Source organism: Neoarius graeffei, chromosome 5 (genome assembly GCF_027579695.1).
Source record: "Neoarius graeffei isolate fNeoGra1 chromosome 5, fNeoGra1.pri, whole genome shotgun sequence".
Lineage (NCBI taxonomy): Eukaryota > Metazoa > Chordata > Actinopteri > Siluriformes > Ariidae > Neoarius > Neoarius graeffei.
Window position 1 is genome coordinate 96,843,798 of NC_083573.1, and position 18,723 is coordinate 96,862,520.

Consider the following 18,723-nt stretch of genomic DNA (forward strand, 5'->3'; position numbering starts at 1 on the left):
AATGAAATAAGAAAACGTTGATAAAATAAGACTTTAAGATGATTACAATATCATTACACATCACAATATACTTGCGTTCATTTAACACAGGCCGACTTACCGTACGACCAGAACGGTTTACGACCGGTCAGTCGTAACCAAACGCAGTCGTATGGTAAGTCGACGACTACCTGTATTTAATTAATTTATTGTTCAGATTCTAATGTGGACCGTCTGAAGATTTTCTGTAAAATGAACAGGGTTTGGATTAAAAAAAACCCAACAACTTGTATACTCTAATAGTTATTTTATTATGATGAATTTTATTGCCCTCATCATTTGATAATTATTTACACCCGAGAACTAACACGGCCTGATTTTTAGTCAGTGTTAAAACCTTTGTATGAAACAAAAAATGATAGAAATATCCTTTCTGCATGCAAATTTCATTGTCAGATTGTAATAACGCTGTACACTGATCAGCCATAACATTAAAACCACTGACCGGTGAAGAAGTGAATAATATTAATCATCTCATTACACTGGCACCTGTCAGGGGGTGGGATATATTAGGCAGCAAAAAAAAAAGGTCATTTCTTGAAGTTGACGTGTTGGAAGCAGGAAAAATGGGAAAAACAGCCTGCTGAAAAAGTTAATGCGGACACCTTTGTGTTTTAGCCAGCAGTCACTTTTTCAGCAGTTTGTGGTACAGGAGCTCTTCTGTGGGACTGGACCGTATGGGCTAGCCGTCATGCCCCATGTGAATCAATGAGCCTTCGACGCCCATGACCCTGTCACCGGTTCACCGGTTGTCCTTTGGATCCTTGGACCACTACTAACCACTGCATACCAGGAACATCCCACAAGATGTGCCATTTTGGAGATGCTCAGACCCAACCATCACTATCCTTGACTTCCAAGTGACGTCAAAGCAAAATAGAAACCCGGATGTCGGCCATGTTGGTGGAGATACAAATACGGGGTCAAGCAACATTCCATACAAAACATACTCACGCGTGCGCAGCGCTTTGTTTTTCCACTGCTTTAAGCGCTCTTTTAGCTCTGCCATATCTTTGTGCTGTATATGGTTGTGGTTACAACAGGACTCGTGACCGTGGCACGTCCCGATTTTTTAGAATTCCGTCCGTGATTCTGAAAGAGAGCGAGGAAACTCTGAGGCTTAGTACGGAGACGAGACGAGCACGGCTGAACAACATCGGCAGGGCTGATTTAACAAAACCAAAAGAGCTCGTGTTTGCAGTAATCGTTTTCTCTCAGGTCAGATTCAAAAGCTTTCTCGATAAGATCATGGAAGAATTTTATTTCATGTTGCTAGAATTTTGCTATAAAATGAGCGTTCTCGCTTGTCGTGGTTCACTCGGTCGTTGTTATAATTTTAACACGTGTATTATTATTTCGTTTCTAGGAGCGCCAGCAAAATTATACAATAGAAACAATCCAGACCGGGCACCCACTCGAAACATGGGCTGTGTTTCGTCCGTAAGTCAAATGTTCTGCTATAGTTCTCAAAATATAGTTCTTAGTTCTCAAAAACTATCTGGAACTGTAAATAAGTGTGATTTTTGAGACACCAATGATGGTGTGGTAATAAATAGAATTATTCTATTCACATTCACTGGATATGAGCAACCGTGCGCTCTGATTGGCTGCTCTACTACTAGGATATCAGCTCATATACCGTGAGTAGAGAAAAACAAAATGGCGGAACGTGTTGCTGAACCAACCGAGGATGAAATTAAAAACTCTACTCGAAAACAAAACCCCAAAAAATTCAACAAAAAGCAACAAAATATGGAAAGTATTTGATGGTCAGAACGTATGTTTTTAATTTTTATTTTAAAATTTTCAAGAATGATTGATTATTTTTGCATTTTTCACAAATTGCTCCTGTCATTTCGCCGGTTCGTTTACATTCTTCGTCTTTAAGCATTAAAATGTGTTGAATTTTTTTTGACCGGTTCAAAAGCTCAAAGAAGTTTGAAAATTACAGAACCGAAATGTCCGAGGAAGAATTAAATCAACGTCTAAAGCGATTCTATACCTCGGCACGACAGCAAGATGGCACTTTCTAAAAAAAAATTTTTTAAATAACACTAAAGGCAATTCGTGCAGCCATCGATAGGTTGTTAAGAAGTCCGCCGAAGCAGAAATGATTTTGTCGGACGTTTTGTATAAAGTTTTTATTGATCAAATTTGCAAAAAAAAAATAAACCTTGAGTCTTCAGCAGCCAAACCAGATAAAACGTGATATCTGGGTACTCGATGGTTGGTATGGTAGAAGCGTCTTATCTTCAGAAAAGTCGGACTTTTTTAAATAATATGGATCAAAACCACACATATCGATCTATCTGTTTGTATCGAATCTTCGCTCGAGCGTTCAAATCGTGGTAATACTGAGAAAATTCAGCATTGTTTACAGACACGCTTCCAGCCGCTGCCAGCCTAGTTCCTTTGTAGATCCACCATCATGTTGGACGCTCACGTTTTGATCACGTGGTTGCAAGTCATCTATTTGGCCGTCCTTACACTTGCCCATTTTTCCTGCTTCCAACACATCAACTTCGAGAACTGACTGTTCTATTCCTTGCTGCCTGATATATCCCACCCCTTGACAGGTGCCATTGTAATGAGATAATCACCGTTATTCACGTCACCTTTAACACAGATGCATCATCGTCCTTGTTGTAAATGCACGTTGAAGACTGATGAAATCTTGAAAAATATAATTTGACAAGGTCGTATTAATTGCTGGACATAATGACTGGACATAAAGGCAGTTTTATGGTGTGGACTGAGACGTTTCGACCCTACAGTTGGTGGAGGTGGTGGATGGTGATGGATATTTTAATCTAGTGGTGGTGGGTATGTGTGTAGATTTACAACACATCAGAACAGCTTTGGTGTAAATCTCCTGATTCTACTATACAAGAAGGTCATATTGCATTCGAATGACCTCCGAAGGTAACACTTGAAGCTGGTTTATATGTAAGAAATGAATTCTGGATTCTGATTGGTCAAACCTTACCTTGTACCTTGGTCAGGTCTTCGTCCGTTTTGCGGCGGGTCTGCCTGCTCACAATCTCTTCATCGTTGTTTGGCAGAACATGGGATTCAGTGCCATTCAGCTTGATCTAATGCTTCCCCATCGCAATATCGTAATCCTCTCCTAGATACAGCTCAAGATCGTTACTCAGCGTCTTCAGGATGTTTAGTCTTGGGCATCCAACACCTCTAGGAACCCAATCTAGCAGGAATTGAGGGAGCCTGCTATCGGACATTCTTCCCTTGAGGAACAAAACTTGGTCATTTGTTTGTTGATTTTCCTGTTGGAAACAATTTGTTTGCAACTTTTTGTTTATTTTCAGTTAAATCGTGTCTCCTCCCTCAGTTCTCTCTCAATGGATTTCAGTTTTACCTCTGTCTGTCTCAGTGGCAGCTGGTAGTCTTTCAAACAGGGGAGGCTGGTCGGTTACGATATTTCCAGATTTTAAAAGAAAAAAGAAAAAACACATAAATTTTGCCCATACTCTTGCCTCTGATCTGGCTGATTGTTGGCAGCGTCACAAACTGTGAAATAACAGGTTCTTTTGGCCCATTAGCCTACTGTCCAATATACATGATGGTGGTGTTGGGGGGGGTATATTTTAACATTTTATATTTTAAAATTGTGGCATGTTGTTTAAAATTTGATCATTATTGAAAGCAGCTCTTTGTCAGGAACCTCAGCAGTAACAGCAGAGTGTTCTGGAATAGGCACAAGCACTGACCTTGGGGAGCCAAACAGAGAGCTGGGTGCCACACATTTCATTCAAACACACTTTCCCTATATTTTACTTATTTTGACTGAGAAATGTTTTATTGACAATTTTGATAACCCTTCACTTTTAATCCAGGTCTGTAGTGTGAAATGTTCTCGGCTGTGTTTTTGTTTAAAAATGTTTTCCAAATTGTAGCTGTGTTTAATTCATATCCAGAAAAATATATATTCCAATATAATATACTCAGCATAAACATTTTAAATAGATTCTATATTTTTGGTCCATCCATGACATATTACTACAGTAGCCTATTTACTGTTGTTGATGTGGGTCACTTGCTGTTAGCCAATTCACTTTCTCGTACCAGGAGAGCTGAAAGGAACGAGTATTATTCCCTACCTTTTTCACCAAGTCAATTTGAGGCGTTGGTCTACCCTGCTCTTTAATTTTAATTTTTTCCTCGAAAGGAAGACTGGCAAATGGCTTCGCCAAAATTAAATCAGCAATGCTTGGCATCCGTGCGCAGCTTTCTTGCTAGCTGACTAGCCCCCTCAAGTTCAAGTTCAGTCACTCAAATAAACGAAATTTCTGGAACTAAGATAGCAAACTTGACAACACTATATTTACACTTTATTTACAATGAAAATATATACAAACTAAAAAAGCTGGTAGAAACCGTATGTAATGAATGAAATCGAAATGTAAGCTGATCTCTTACAATACACCACAGCACTTGAGAATCCGCATGGGACTGAACTGAAATTCACCGCTGCCTGTCTATAGTTGAAACGAGCTGTCAATCAAAGAAAATATCCGGCCGCTTTCACCAATCACCAGTCTCCTCGCGGAAAGCTTTGACATGTCCCTCCCACTGTGAGGCTGGGAGTCCATGGGCGGGCGTTTTCGCAGTATTTGTCCAATAACCGTCTTGCATTTTGAGATTGAAAAGCGCATCGCTCCCAAATGCCATTGAAGTCCACTGAGGCTGGGCTGCATCGCGCTGTCACGAGGGGGAAAAACTCACGCGCACATTAGGCGAACTGGGGAAAGTTATAACGGAATGATTTCGCACTGTAGTGGGTTGAGCACATATATTTCTATGATTCTGGATCTGAAATAGCAATGTTATAAGGTCGGCTATAACATAAGCCTAGCGCAATTCATCCTACACGATGTTCGTCATTTTTAGAGGAGGCTGAGCCTCCCTCGTTGTCTTAGAGCAATCACCCGTGGTCTGTCTGTATCTCCAGCCGTCCAAAGCACCCTTTTTTCTCAGCAACCACAAATCATAGCCACTTGATATTTGGTACCGAGCTTCAGCTTGGGGTTCTATACCGTGTTTACCGTTTTCAGGTCTGTCACACATCGACTTCCTGTTTACCGACGGAATGTATTTATGAAACATATAGCGTGGATTTTAACGCTATTTCAAGAAGCAAAATGCTATTTCAGAATGACAGTTTACCAGGATGCTGTTTGAAATCCCTGGGGAGAGACACTGCTCTTTACTTACTCGTTTCAGGGTTCATTATTTGTTGAAGTCAACATTCATAATAAGTGTCCTATTCCTTCGATTGCTTGCGTTCTGATATAAGCGAGAGAGGGGGGATACGTAAGTATATAGCAGTAGCTCACAGTTGATCTTGTTTCTCACCTGCTTCCAGTTCTGATCAATGTTTTGGGTCGATCTTCTCTTGAGGAACAAAACCTGGTCGTTTGTTTGTTGATTTTCTTGTTGTAAACAATTTGTTTACTTTCAGTTAAATCGTATCTCGTCTCTCAGTTCTCAATGGATTTCAGTTCTGATTGTTTTATTTGAAAGAACTCGACTTTCTGCACAACACTTGGTCATTGTATTGTCATTTTTGCAAACAAGTTAGTAATTGGGTCAACTTTAATTTTCTCATTTTGTTCTGACTAGAGTTGTATCTCCTCTCTCATTTATCATCCGAAGTCAGTTCTGATCGATGTTTTGGGTCGATCTTCTCTCGAGGAACAAAATTTAGTCCTTTTGTTGATTTTCCTGTTGTAAACAGTTTGTCGTGGAGGTTGGTCCTCTCTCACGTCGTCACATTTCAGTTCTGTTTGATGTTTTGGTCGTCATGGTGGTTCTGATGGCAGGCCAGATGAGCTCCTATGGCCTTGATGTTCTGGTGATGGAACTTTCCAATAAGCATGGTCCTGGTCTTGTTTACGCCGACTTGCAGGCCAGGTTCTTTCCCAAAATTCACCAGAGATTGGTCAGAAAGTGCTCGTTAAGGAATAGAACTTGGGTACGTGCTGTTGTAGTAAAATAATAAACCATTCGAGTGGTTGTAGCGATCACCCCTGAGGTTGATTATTTTACTGTAACAGCAAGACTGGAAGTGTCACCCCAACCTCCCCCTTACACCATGGATATTTTCCAGTGATTGCTTTTCTTTTCTTCATGAACATTTGTGGTTAGATTTAATGTTGTGGAATGTCCTTCAAACACATTAGTTCCTGTATTCACTTGCATTACAGCAGCTATAAACAACAAAATCGGCATTCTCTTACAAGGTTACAAGATTCTCTCCTGAAGACTTTACTGTGGTGGAAAACAGCATGAATTGTAACTCTAAATGGATGAAAAAAAAGTATGGCATGATTGTTCTTCATCTCATCTCATTATCTCTAGCCGCTTTATCCTGTTCTACAGGGTCACAGGCAAGCTGGAGCCTATCCCAGCTGACTACGGGCGAAAGGCGGGGTACACCCTGGACAAGTCGCCAGGTCATCACAGGGCTGACACCTAGGTGGGGTTTACATTAGACCGTATCAGCGGGTCATCAGATTAATGTTTTTAAAACGATTCGCGTGCACACAGCAACGCCAATACACGGATACGCTCGGCTCCGCAGGCATCCTGCACTCCAAATCACTCCGCCCTGAACAGCGAGTGCCCTCTGGAGGGTGCGCACTCCGGCCCTGCGCAGCTCACAGAGCGCGCGAGTGAAGTGCACAAGCAGTGATTCGGGACTGAGCCGCTGTGTGTGTGTGATCTCAGTGCATATCACTTACCACTTGCAAGTGGAAGGATGGCAAGCCTAAAGACAATCATAACTACACAATGGGCAGTATTTGCATCAGTATTTGCATCAGTATTTTCATACTTTTATACTCTTTAATGAAAGGTGATACAAGGCGGAAGTCCGCGCCGCTTTTCAGCAGTCGCGTCACATGACCAACGCCAGCGAATCAGGAAGGTGGATGTCACAGTGACGTTGTCCAATGACGACGCCAGCTAGAGCTCAGCACAGCGTATCCGCGTATTCTCAATGTTTACACAGCACCGGACCAGACACGATCTGGATTGAATACGTGGACCCTGGCGGATTCCCGTTTCCCGGCTTTTCCAGGCGTTTTAATGTAAACGGACAGTGCATCCGCGAAGAAAACGAGACAGATACGGCCTAATGTAAACTTGGCCCTAGACACAGGCAGCCATTCACACTCACATTCATGTCTTTGGACTTTGGACTGCATGTCTTTGGACTGTGGGGGAAACCGGAGCACCCGGAGGAAACCCACGCGGACACGGGGAGAACATGCAAACTCCACACAGAAAGGCCCTCGCCGGCCACGGGGCTCGAACCCGGACCTTCTTGCTGTGAGGCGACAGCGCTAACCACTACACCACCGTGCCGCCCCACGATTGTTCTTTATTGAATAAAAATGTTGACAAATTGCTGTGATATAAGGCGAATAAAGCCCTTCAGGATGTGCGGTTATAGGAAAACGATCAACGTTTGCGTAGTAACAGTAACGCCACTTCTTCACACCAATCAACTGTTGGTTATTTTCACGTAAAAGTGTTTAAAAGCACGAGTGTTTTAACTTTACATATTGAAGGCCGGTGTGTATGTGAAAAAGGACTCGTTTAGAGTCTTGGTACTCACATGGTAACACAGTTTATAATCGCAGTGTGATAAAAGTGTAACTAGAATAATTTTCTTTTCTCCACACTGAAGTTTTTCTTTGGAGAATGCTACAGGAAGCAGCCATCCCACTGCCAACTGTAGGTCTGTTCTTCACAAAGAAAAGCTCAGTTTCGTACTGAAAATCGAGCAAAATGTCCACAGCAGGCATTCCAGAGATACCGAGGGGGCGCTGAGGACACAATCGACCCACCTCGTCTTCCCTGTTCACAAGTTTCTGCTCTCTCTCTCTCTCTCTCTCTCTCATGCTGTTTGTTTCCCTTCTATACGAGGGATGGTTATCAAGCATCGTAAACAGGAAATGCCCATCAGAGAACACGTATCTACACAGCTTTCTGTATAAACACACAAGCTTGTTTACAGCAACATGGATAATCTTTGTATTCGTTATCAAAGCCAGTGTCGTATGCAAACAACGTTATATCCTTGAGACTGGGTGTCTGGGATTTATAAATTTACACTCTGCAGCTTTTATTGTTTTAATGTCAGTGTTGTTCTGACAGTGTCACATGCGTAAACGTATTTTTTTTTAATTCGGATTCTGAGCAAACTGTTTACGTGATGTAAGATCTGTTTATGTGCATGACGCATGTCTTACATAAAACAAAACCAAAGTAAGCAGCTGTTTTACTAGAACAGTTACAAGTACAATTCACAGCTAGGAAAAAGTTATTTGGTGTTTGTGTGAACATAATGCGCTTTACTGTTGTTACGTGATGAAATCCCGTAGCTATAGCTAGCTACTCCTTCGAAATGCACCTCCTGTACTACACACATTGACCGAGACATGATCTGACTGTTGGAGAATGATGATTTTTTTTTTTTAAACACACTTCGGATTCTGAACAAACTGTTTACGCGATGTAAGATCTGTTTACGTACATGACACGTATCTTTGCGTAAAACAAAACCAAAGCAAGCAACGGTTTTACTAAAACAGTTACAAGTCTGTTCCACAGCTAGGAAAAAGTTTTTATTTGGTGTTTGTGTAAACATAATGTGCTTTATTGTTGTGGCGTGATGAAATCCTGTAGCTATGGCTAGCTACTCCTTCGAAATGCACCTCCTGTACTATACACATTGACCGAGATGTGATCTGGCTGACTGGAGAATGTGTTATTTTTTTTTTTAATTCGAATTCTGAAAAAACTGTTTACGTGATGTAAGATCTGTTTACGTGCATGACACGTGTCTTGCGTAAAACAAAACCAAAGCAAGCAACGGTTTTACTAAAACCGTTACAAGTCTGTTCCACAGCTAAGAAAAAGTTTTTATTTGGTGTTTGTGTAAACATAATGCGCTTTATTGTTGTGGCGTGATGAAATCTTGTAGCTATAGCTAGCTACTCCTTGGAAATCTGCCTCCTGCACTTCACACATCGACCGAGACATGATCTGGCTGTTTGAGAAATGTTTTTTTTTTTTTGTTGTTGTTTTTAAAATATTTTATTAGGTGGGTTAATGAGCCATCAGACGATCTTTTTCTGCACTGCAATTTATTTTTCATCAGAGCCGTCATATAGTAGCTCTCCGGCTTACTATACGCGGTCATGTAACTCCTAAACATCAAGGGAAAATTAATTCAGTAACCAGATATGAATATCTTTCACACGTAATGTGAATGGGCGGCACGGTGGTGTAGTGGTTAGCGCTGTCGCCTCACAGCAAGAAGGTCCGGGTTCGAGCCCCGTGGCCGGCGAGGGCCTTTCTGTGCGGAGTTTGCATGTTCTCCCCGTGTCCGCGTGGGTTTCCTCCGGGTGCTCCGGTTTCCCCCACAGTCCAAAGACATGCAGGTTAGGTTAACTGGTGACTCTAAATTGAGCGTAGGTGTGAATGTGAGTGTGAATGGTTGTCTGTGTCTATGTGTCAGCCCTGTGATGACCTGGCGACTTGTCCAGGGTGTACCCCGCCTTTCGCCCGTAGTCAGCTGGGATAGGCTCCAGCTTGCCTGCGACCCTGTAGAACAGGATAAAGCGGCTAGAGATAATGAGATGAGATGAGACGTAATGTGAATTCTGTATTAAAGCACTTAATTCGCAAGCGAGGTCACCGTGATTTACTACATTACTGTGTTATTTAGCTACCACTTTTTAGGTTAGGTTTCCAGGCAACCGAATACGAGTTCATTTGGCTCGCTTGTGTGTGTACTACACTACTGTTCAAAAGTTTGGGGTCACTTTGAAATGTCCTTATTTTTGAAAGAAAAGCACTGTTCTTTTCAATGAAGATCACTTTACACTAATCAGAAATCCACTCTATACATTGCTAATGTGGTAAATGACTATTCTAGCTGCAAATGTCTGGTTTTTGGTGCAATATCTCCATAGGTGTATAGAGGCCCATTTCCAGCAACTCTCACTCCAGTGTTCTAATGGTACAATGTGTTTGCTCATTGCCTCAGAAGGCTAATGGATGATTAGAAAACCCTTGTACAATCATGTTAGCACAGCTGAAAACAGTTTAGCTCTTTAGAGAAGCTATAAAACTGACCTTCCTTTGAGCAGATTGAGTTTCTGGAGCATCACATTTGTGGGGTCGATTAAATGCTCAAAATGGCCAGAAAAATGTCTTGACTATATTTTCTATTCATTTTACAACTTATGGTGGTAAATAAAAGTGTGACTTTTCATGGAAAACACAAAATTGTCTGGGTGACCCCAAACTTTTGAACGGTAGTGTACGTCTTAAATGATGTCCGTGTTCGCAGCACGTCGTCCAAGGCAGCATAGCACAGGTAGAAATGATGAGTTTGGTTATGTCGTTTTATTTGTACTTAAACTGTAATAATAAAAGGGTGCCCCCCCCCCCCCCCCCCCCCCCCCAGGATTTTTGTTCACTTTTGGGGGGAAACGCCTCTGAAACTTGACGCTTTCTTTACCTTGACGCGCCGCTCACTTCACAATCACGTTATGTAACCCGTTCCCGAAAGCCTTGTTTACTGTTATACGTGTTAATTTCTGTCATTATGATGTCCTGTAAATGCCATTTTCCTTTATGAACCACACGTAGTAGTGTAGAAATATTACAAGTTACTGGAAATACTATAATATTTTGACTGAAAAAAATTTTTTTTTGTAATACTGCCAAGCCAAAAGTTTCCCCACCTAGATGAGCTGCATTTATGAAATTTTACATTCTTCATTCCTGTCAGGAATTTAAAAAAAAATTTACAGAGGAATTTCTCAAAATATCGACGGTTATTGGTGCAAGTTAAATTTAATTTAGTCTTTCCCTTGAGCGTGTCTTCACACTGAAATAAACATTTCAATTATTTTGATGTTAAATGAATATTTTAATCTTCCACAGACTGTAATTTTTTAAAAATAAATAAAGTTTGCACACACACACGGTTAATTAAAAAAAAAAAAAGCCTTCAAATACAGAAATTTATTTATAATCGATCTGTCATGCCTTTTAAACATACGCACAAAATTAGCTAATAATAATGTTGCTCTTAAGATTAATTCTGAAATTTTTAAATGTGTAATCTAGAGTTTTGTACGCAAAGATTCCATGTTTTTAATTCATTAATAAGATCTTGTATCGTGTTTTTCTTCTATTTATTGGATTATTAAATATATAATAATTAGATTATTATTATTATTATTGAATTAGATTGATTTTATTTTCCATTGGTCTCACTCTGTGTTGGATGAGGTGTGTTAGAAGTTTTTAACTGTACATACGATTTACGAAATAGAGATTATTAAGATATGTTTTCTTATAACCAGTATGTCATCAGGACACCGTGATCTATTTAAAAATAAACACGGTCCTCTGTCACCGTCTGTCGTCCGGATCAGGTTTCCTTCAGCACAGCTGAACGCTGTGTTTTCCAGTAGGGTGTGTTTAGTTTCATATAAGCTGTGTGTGTGGTGACACGCCCTTGTGACTCAGTCTCTCATGAGCCGTGCGGTCCCAGGAGACGCCTCGAACCAGGCCAAAGTTTAAAATCTGGACCGGAGCCTAACTACTTCCTCTCTTCATCTCTTTCCTGTTACAAATGCTAATGGAGCTAACGCTAAGGAAGGGTTAAAGTTGAATAAGCGAGATTAGGTGCAAAGCGCCATCTCGGCTATCTCAGTGCTGTGTCCCTTTAATCACCTCATCATCTGCTCTAATGACTACTTTCAGGATTTTTCTCAATCTTCTAAATCATTTCGAAGTGAAATCAGAGTCGGGTCTGATTTCTATTTCTCACTCTGGGTCTTTATGATCTTTTATGGAACTGGATAATGTTTTTCCTGCTCTACTTTTCCTTACAGATCATTCTCTCCGCTTTAACTTTGTTCATGGGGCCTTAAACAAATTCATTCAGAGAACTAATAACCTCCTCCTTTTGGTTTTAAGGGTGTAACTGATTTTTGTTTTCTGGGTTTCTTCTCTCTCTCTCTTTCTCTCTGGGTGATGGCCATGCTGATCTCTCGCCCAGGGCTCGGTCCAGCCCCCGTCTCTCAGTTTGGAACAATATCGCGGCAGATGTCCCGCCACAATTCCACCACGTCGTCCATGTCCACGGTTTCAGCCACGGGGACGTACAGGCGTGCGCCGTCTCTCTCCTCTCAGCTCCCTCTGCAGCACACCAACGTCAACGGTGCTGCTCCGGCCACCTTTACACACAACTCAAGTAAGACACGTACAACAAATAACGTACATGTACTGTAATTAACGCTGAAGATCATTATTATTATTATTATTATTATTTCTTCCACCTACTCTTGCGTAAGTATTCACTCCCCATTACCTTTTCTACATTTTGTCATGTTACAGCCTGGAACTGAAATGCATTTAATTGGGACAGTATGTCATGAGTCTACACAAAATAGCCCATAATAATGAAGCAGGAGGAAGACTGATATAGTTCTGGTGCAGCCTGCTGCCATCAGAAGTCAAATGATTAGTTGAAAGAAGTTGAGTTGTGTGCAGTTGGTGTCATTTCGATATACATACAGTAGTGTGCAAAAGTCTCGGGTCGATATTCGGTGCAAGACGACCCTTTGCTTTAAATAGAATTAAAAAAAAAACATAGTGAGTGCAGATTTATGAGGAAATGAGCTGTAGGTTTTACTGAGCATCTTACAGAACCAGCCACAGTTCTTCTGGACACTTTGACTGGCATACCCGCTTCTTCATTTTGCGCCAAAACCCAGTAGCCTTCATTATTTGGGGGGGGTCCATATCTCCGTATTTCCGTCTGTCTGAAACACCCTTTTTCTCAGCAAACACAAATCATAGCCACTTGATATTTGGTACCGAGCTTCAGCTTGGGGTTCTATACCAAGTTTACCATTTTCAGGTCTGTCGCACATCGACTTCCTGTTTACAGACTGAATGTATTTACGAAACATATAGCGTGGATTTACAAAAAGGTCGGACCATTTTTCTCAGCAACTACAAATCACAACTGCTTGATATTTGGTACCAAGGTTGGGGTTCTATACCGTGTATACCGTTTTCAGGTCTGTCGCACATCGACTTCCTGTTTACCGACTGAATGTATTTATGAAACATATAGCGTAGATTTACAAAAAGTTCGGACCATTTTTCTCAGCAACTACAAATCACAACTGCTTGATATTTGGTACCGAGTTTCAGCTTGGGGTTCTATACCAAGTTTACCATTTTCAGATCTGTCGCACATCGACTTCCTGTTTACAGACTGAATGTATTTATGAAACATATAGCGTGGATTTACAAAAAGTTCGGACCATTTTTCTCAGCAACTACAAATCACAACTGCTTGATATTTGGTACCGAGCTTCAGCTTGGGGTTCTATACCGTGTTTACTGTTTTCAGGTCTGTCGCACATCGACTTCCTGTTTACCGACTGAATGTATTTACGAAACACACAGGGTGGATTTTGACACTATTTCAAGAAGCAAAATGCTATTTCGAAATGACAGTTTACCAGGATGCTATTTGAAATCCCTGGGGAGAGACACTGCTCTTTACTTATTTGTTTCAGGGTTCATTATTTGTTGAAGTCAACATTCATAATAAGTGTCCTATTCCTTTGATCGCTTGCATTTTGATATGAGCGAGAGTGGGGGATACGTAAGTATATAGCAGTAGCTCACAGTTGATCTTGTGTTTTCTTTTTTAATCTAAAAAGTGCTCCCTTATGGATGGAATATGCTGCTCAAAGACAAACATTTTTTTTTTCCTGTAACATTTAATTTTGTGCTGGAAAAACAAAAAAACGAACGTTTGGAACACTAAAAATGTTTTTGTAATGTTTTGACTCTGTAGAAATCATAAAATAGAAATCTATCACAAAGACGGTATGAAAAAATAAATAAACAGAGGGCCTTAGACTTTTGTACATTACTGTATATAATGGAAGACTGTAAGAAAGAAATTGAAGAATATGAGAACAAGGAGGTCAGAACAAAGTTCTGGAAAAGCATCAGAAAGAATGTGGTCCAGCCATAAGTCTGCCAAGAGGAGGCTGTTCGACAAAAGTCAGAGAGAGCAGATTAGTCAGAGAAGCAATCCGAATGACTCTTAACGTGATGCTCCCACCACCGTGCTTCACAGTAAGCATGGTGTGATGAGTAGCATCAGGTTTCTGGCAAACATAGAGCTTTATGCCAAGACTTAAAATTTTGATTCAACTGGTTGCGATTTCTCCTGGTAACTTGTTGATCCAGAGCTAATTTAGTGGTTTCTCAGCAACAGCAAGAGTGAATACTGTACTTATGTAATGATTTTAATTTTTTTTCATTATTTACTGTAGATTCATGACCTATAAACCCAATTAAGGCCATTTCAGTTCCTGGTTGTAATACTACAAAATGTGGGAAAGGTCACGGGGGAGTGAATACTTATGCAAGCCCCTGCAGGTGATTTTGTAGGTCTATAGTTACTGTGTTCGAAGACACCACTTAAAGCAGATACGCAGACCCTTTATTTTTAAGTAAATTTCTGAGTGGATAGTATCTCCATCCTTGACTCTTGTATGCTACATCAATGGGAATTTAAAAAATATATATTTTTGAGAGTTAAAATCGACCGCAAAGTTGGCATTCGAGCTGCCCTGCTGAGCCAACCAGCCCTGAGTGCGTGACGTCACTGCGGTAACCGGTTTTAAGGCCGAGGCCTTTTACAGCTATAGACCAAAGTCATATAAATAAAAATTTACGGTGAAAGTAAGAAATACCGTTACCGACTTGCTCAACTAAGACTGATTTGACTTCATTGATTGTAGGTTGACTCTCATTAAAACAGGATGGGTGTTATAACTTATGCAGCATACATGTACATGCATGCATTTTCACTGATAAAACGTAAAAGGCTAATTAAATAATCAGATGAACTGAGACAATCACATTCTGAAGCAAATTAAATAATCTTATACCGCTAACTTAAACACACAAGTTACATGGATTAATCTAAATGCAGGTAAACAACGTGTATTTGTTGTTGTTTTATATCCAAATGAGAGTCGGAGCTTACCCGTCCGCGTTCTCGCTTCTTGAAGGCCGATCTTATGGCCGATTGTTTTGAAGCAATCTGACTTTCAGTTGTTCATTCAATTCTCCGTTCATTCACTTCTTCCACGTAAGGGCGAAATGGCAGCGATATCCGGTTTAGAAATCAGACGGCTGCTCCACTCATTCTCCATTTTCTCCGTACTGTGTACTCCGCCATTACTGCTCGGCTCAGGCAATTACTAAAACCCGGGACGGAACGGGACGTCACTGGTTTTAGCAACGACCGCGGGGAGGTCAGTGACCGAGCGATATATCACATCCCTTTCCGTCCCGGGTTTTAGCAACAACCCTCGGCTCACTCCGGGAAAACTGGTGCAACTAAATCACTTTTGTTTTAATAAATAAATAAATACTTTCCTTTTCTTGTAGTTTTCTTTTCCTTTAATTGTTGGTACTGCACCCGCTTTCAATCCGGGCTTATAGCCGACGCTCCTCAACAGACCAGAGGTCTCGTACGAGTCTTCAGTAAAATGTGCAGAGCAGAAGAGAGACCACTTCATAGGCGCCCAACGTGCCCATGAACTTCTCGCAAAACGCATCCAAATCTTTGCAGTTTGAACATTCTTGGACCATGAATGCAACGTAAATCCACCTTCTGTTGTGTTGCTGCACCGGCCAGCAACACATCTGCGTCGCACGGCGATAAATTAGCTCAAAATGGAGGATCGGAGTTGCAGCCAGCTCTGTGTTTTAATATAGCGGAAATGGCGATGAGAATGATAGACTTCCTGCTGTGACGTTACAGATGTCAAGGTCATTCACTCCGACTGCTACCTTTATGAATTACTTTAATCGTAAAAAATACAATATTAGATTTATTGTTAACGCTTAAAACTATTCCTGTGCCATTCTTGAGGTCTCAAGGCATTTATAAACGAAAGTGAGGCCATGGTTCTGCATATCTGCTTTAAACTTCACGCACATTTGTGATGAATTTGTTCAGTGTAAGGAAGCGAGTCGATCCTCCCATTCCACTTTTCACATCAGTGCAGCGTCTGCATATTTGTGACGTTCATTAATCCTGTATTGAACTCCTCCAGTGTAGAAGTGCAGAAATGCAGTTTTTTTTCCCCATCGAAATCCAGATTTGTCGAGTCAGGATTAATCACCGAAATTGGAATCCAATTCATATTAAAAAGCGCTGCTTTAAAAATGAACACGGACTTTCAGACGATTGCTGGGTTTCCTTCAGGAACTTGCTGAGTTGTTGAGCTTGTTCCTGAGCGTGATGGACACTTCAGCAGCGTCTGTTATCGATTTTCCACCTCAGAGCGCAGGCGACGAATCCGAACCCACAACTATTGGCAGGACGTTTCGTTTTCCGATCACGCGATTTTAAATACGAGGAGTTTCTCTAGAGGTTATTTATAAAAGGTAGGGCTGTTCGAAATGATGATAGATCATCAAGATCATGAAAAATTATTCAACAATATCCTTTTCTATATATCGTATATCTTTTTAGATTTTTTATTTAGACCAGCTGACTGGAAGGAGGTAATAGATTTCAAGTTGATTTTTATTTTACATGTTAAATATTATTTTTGTGTGTGTGATATATAAATATAAATTAGCGTACGTTTAACAGTTATTCCATGTAATCGAGTCGTACGTGATCTGATAGTGGACGTACGACGATATTGAGGGGAATAACTGTTTTATTCTCTCCACATTCACTGCATTTTGAGAAACAGAGCATTTTTATTTTTTGCAGATCTGATAAATTAAAAATTTTATTTATTTAAATCAATATTTATTTATCAATTTATTTAAAATAAAAGGGTTGAGTGTGAATTTTAGCATATGAGAGATCAGGACGATGTTGCTGACCCAAGTAGTGTGTTTAGCTCCTCCCACATGTTCCGACTCGGCTCACGTGGTACCCGAGGAAGAAGAGCTAAGTTCAGTATGGGTACTGGGGTACTGTACGGTTCACATGGTGGTGGAAACGCGACCGAATCAGGCATCGTTTTATGTGTAGTTAGGCGAGACAAGCCGTGTTTCGTGGTGGAAAACCTGTGGAATATTATCTGTATTAATAGAACAGCTCACGTCTGAGTCCTGGCTCGACTTTACAGTCTCACACTCGGAGTGAAAATGGGAGACATTTACAAAATATTCCACCATCTCTCACACACACACATGAAGGGAAGTGAGAATACGAGCGCCGGGTTTGTTCAGGAAACAAAAGCAGAGATGATCATTCAAACAGGTTGCGACTTCATGGGTTAACGTTTCATCAGAACCATAAATAGTTTGGGGAAGATACGTGAGGGATTCGAGATGTTTATCGGGGAAGTGAGGCTTCATTCCAGCGTTGCAGCTCAAATATACACTTCTGGGTAGAAGTCTGAGGAACATGTGAAGTAGTGCTCTCCAGTAGAGCCTTCAAAAATAACCACACTCGCTTCTTAGTTTTGCAGCAAAACCCAACAGCCTTCTTTGTTTTTTTTTTCTGATAAATCTCTCTCTCTTGCTCTGTCTCTCGCTCTCTGTCTCTTGCTCCCTCTCTCTGTGTCTCTGTCTCTTGCTGTCTCTCTCTGTGTGTCTCTCTCACTCTGTCTGTCTTGTGCTCTCTCTCTCTCTCTCTCTGTCTCTGTGTGTCTCTCTCTGTGTCTGTGTGTGGCTCTCTCTGTGTCTGTGTGTCTCTCTCTCTCTCTCTCTGTGTCTCTCTCTGTGTCTGTGTGTCTCTCTCTCTCTCTGTGTCTCTCTCTGTGTCTGTGTGTGTGTCTCTCTCTCTGTGTGTGTGTCTCTCTCTCTGTGTCTGTGTGTGTGTCTCTCTCTCTCTCTGTCTCTCTGTGTCTCTCTCTGTGTCTGTGTGTGTCTCTCTCTGTGTCTGTCTCTCTCTGTGTCTGTGTGTCTCTCTCTCTGTGTCTCTCTCTGTGTCTGTGTGTCTCTCTCTCTCTGTGTCTGTGTGTGTCTCTCTCTCTGTGTCTCTGTGTGTCTCTCTCTGTGTCTCTGTTTCTGTGTGTGTGTTTTTGTCTGTGTGTCTCTCTCTTTGTCTGTGTGTGTCTCTCTCTCTGTGTCTGTCTCTCTCTCTCTCTGTGTCTCTCTCTGTGTGTGTGTCTCTCTCTCTCTGTCTCTCTCTGTGTCTCTCTCTGTGTCTGTGTGTGTCTCTCTCTGTCTCTCTCTGTGTCTGTGTGTGTCTCTCTCTGTGTCTGTGTGTGTCTCTCTCTCTGTGTCTGTGTGTGTCTCTCTGTGTCTGTGTGTGTGTCTCTCTCTGTGTCTGTGTGTCTCTGTGTCTCTCTCTGTGTCTGTGTGTGTGTGTCTCTCTCTGTGTCTCTGTGTGTGTGTGTCTCTCTCTGTGTCTCTGTGTCTCTCTCTGTGTCTGTGTGTGTGTGTCTCCCTCTGTGTCTCTCTCTGTGTCTGTGTGTCTCTCTCTGTGTCTCTCTCTGTGTCTGTGTGTGTCTCTCTGTGTCTCTCTCTGTGTCTCTCTCTCTCTGTGTGTGTGTGTGTGTGTGTGTGTGTGTGTGTGTGTCTCTCTGTCTGTATGTCTCTCTCTTTGTCTGTGTGTGT

General features: G+C 41.3%; 1 protein-coding gene across 7 annotated transcripts in view; it reads left to right on the plus strand.

The window, feature by feature from the left end:
• abi1a (abl-interactor 1a) overlaps positions 1-18,723 on the plus strand; it is a 157,658-nt gene that overhangs the window by 128,068 nt on the left and 10,867 nt on the right. For 4 of the 7 annotated variants that reach the window (XM_060922544.1, XM_060922543.1, XM_060922545.1 and 1 more), the window contains one exon: positions 12,149-12,343. The exons of the other annotated variants lie outside the window; for them this stretch is intronic. In XM_060922544.1, the coding sequence (XP_060778527.1) occupies positions 12,149-12,343 (195 nt within the window). The remainder of the gene's footprint in view (positions 1-12,148; positions 12,344-18,723) is intronic. 7 annotated transcript variants of the gene reach the window in all.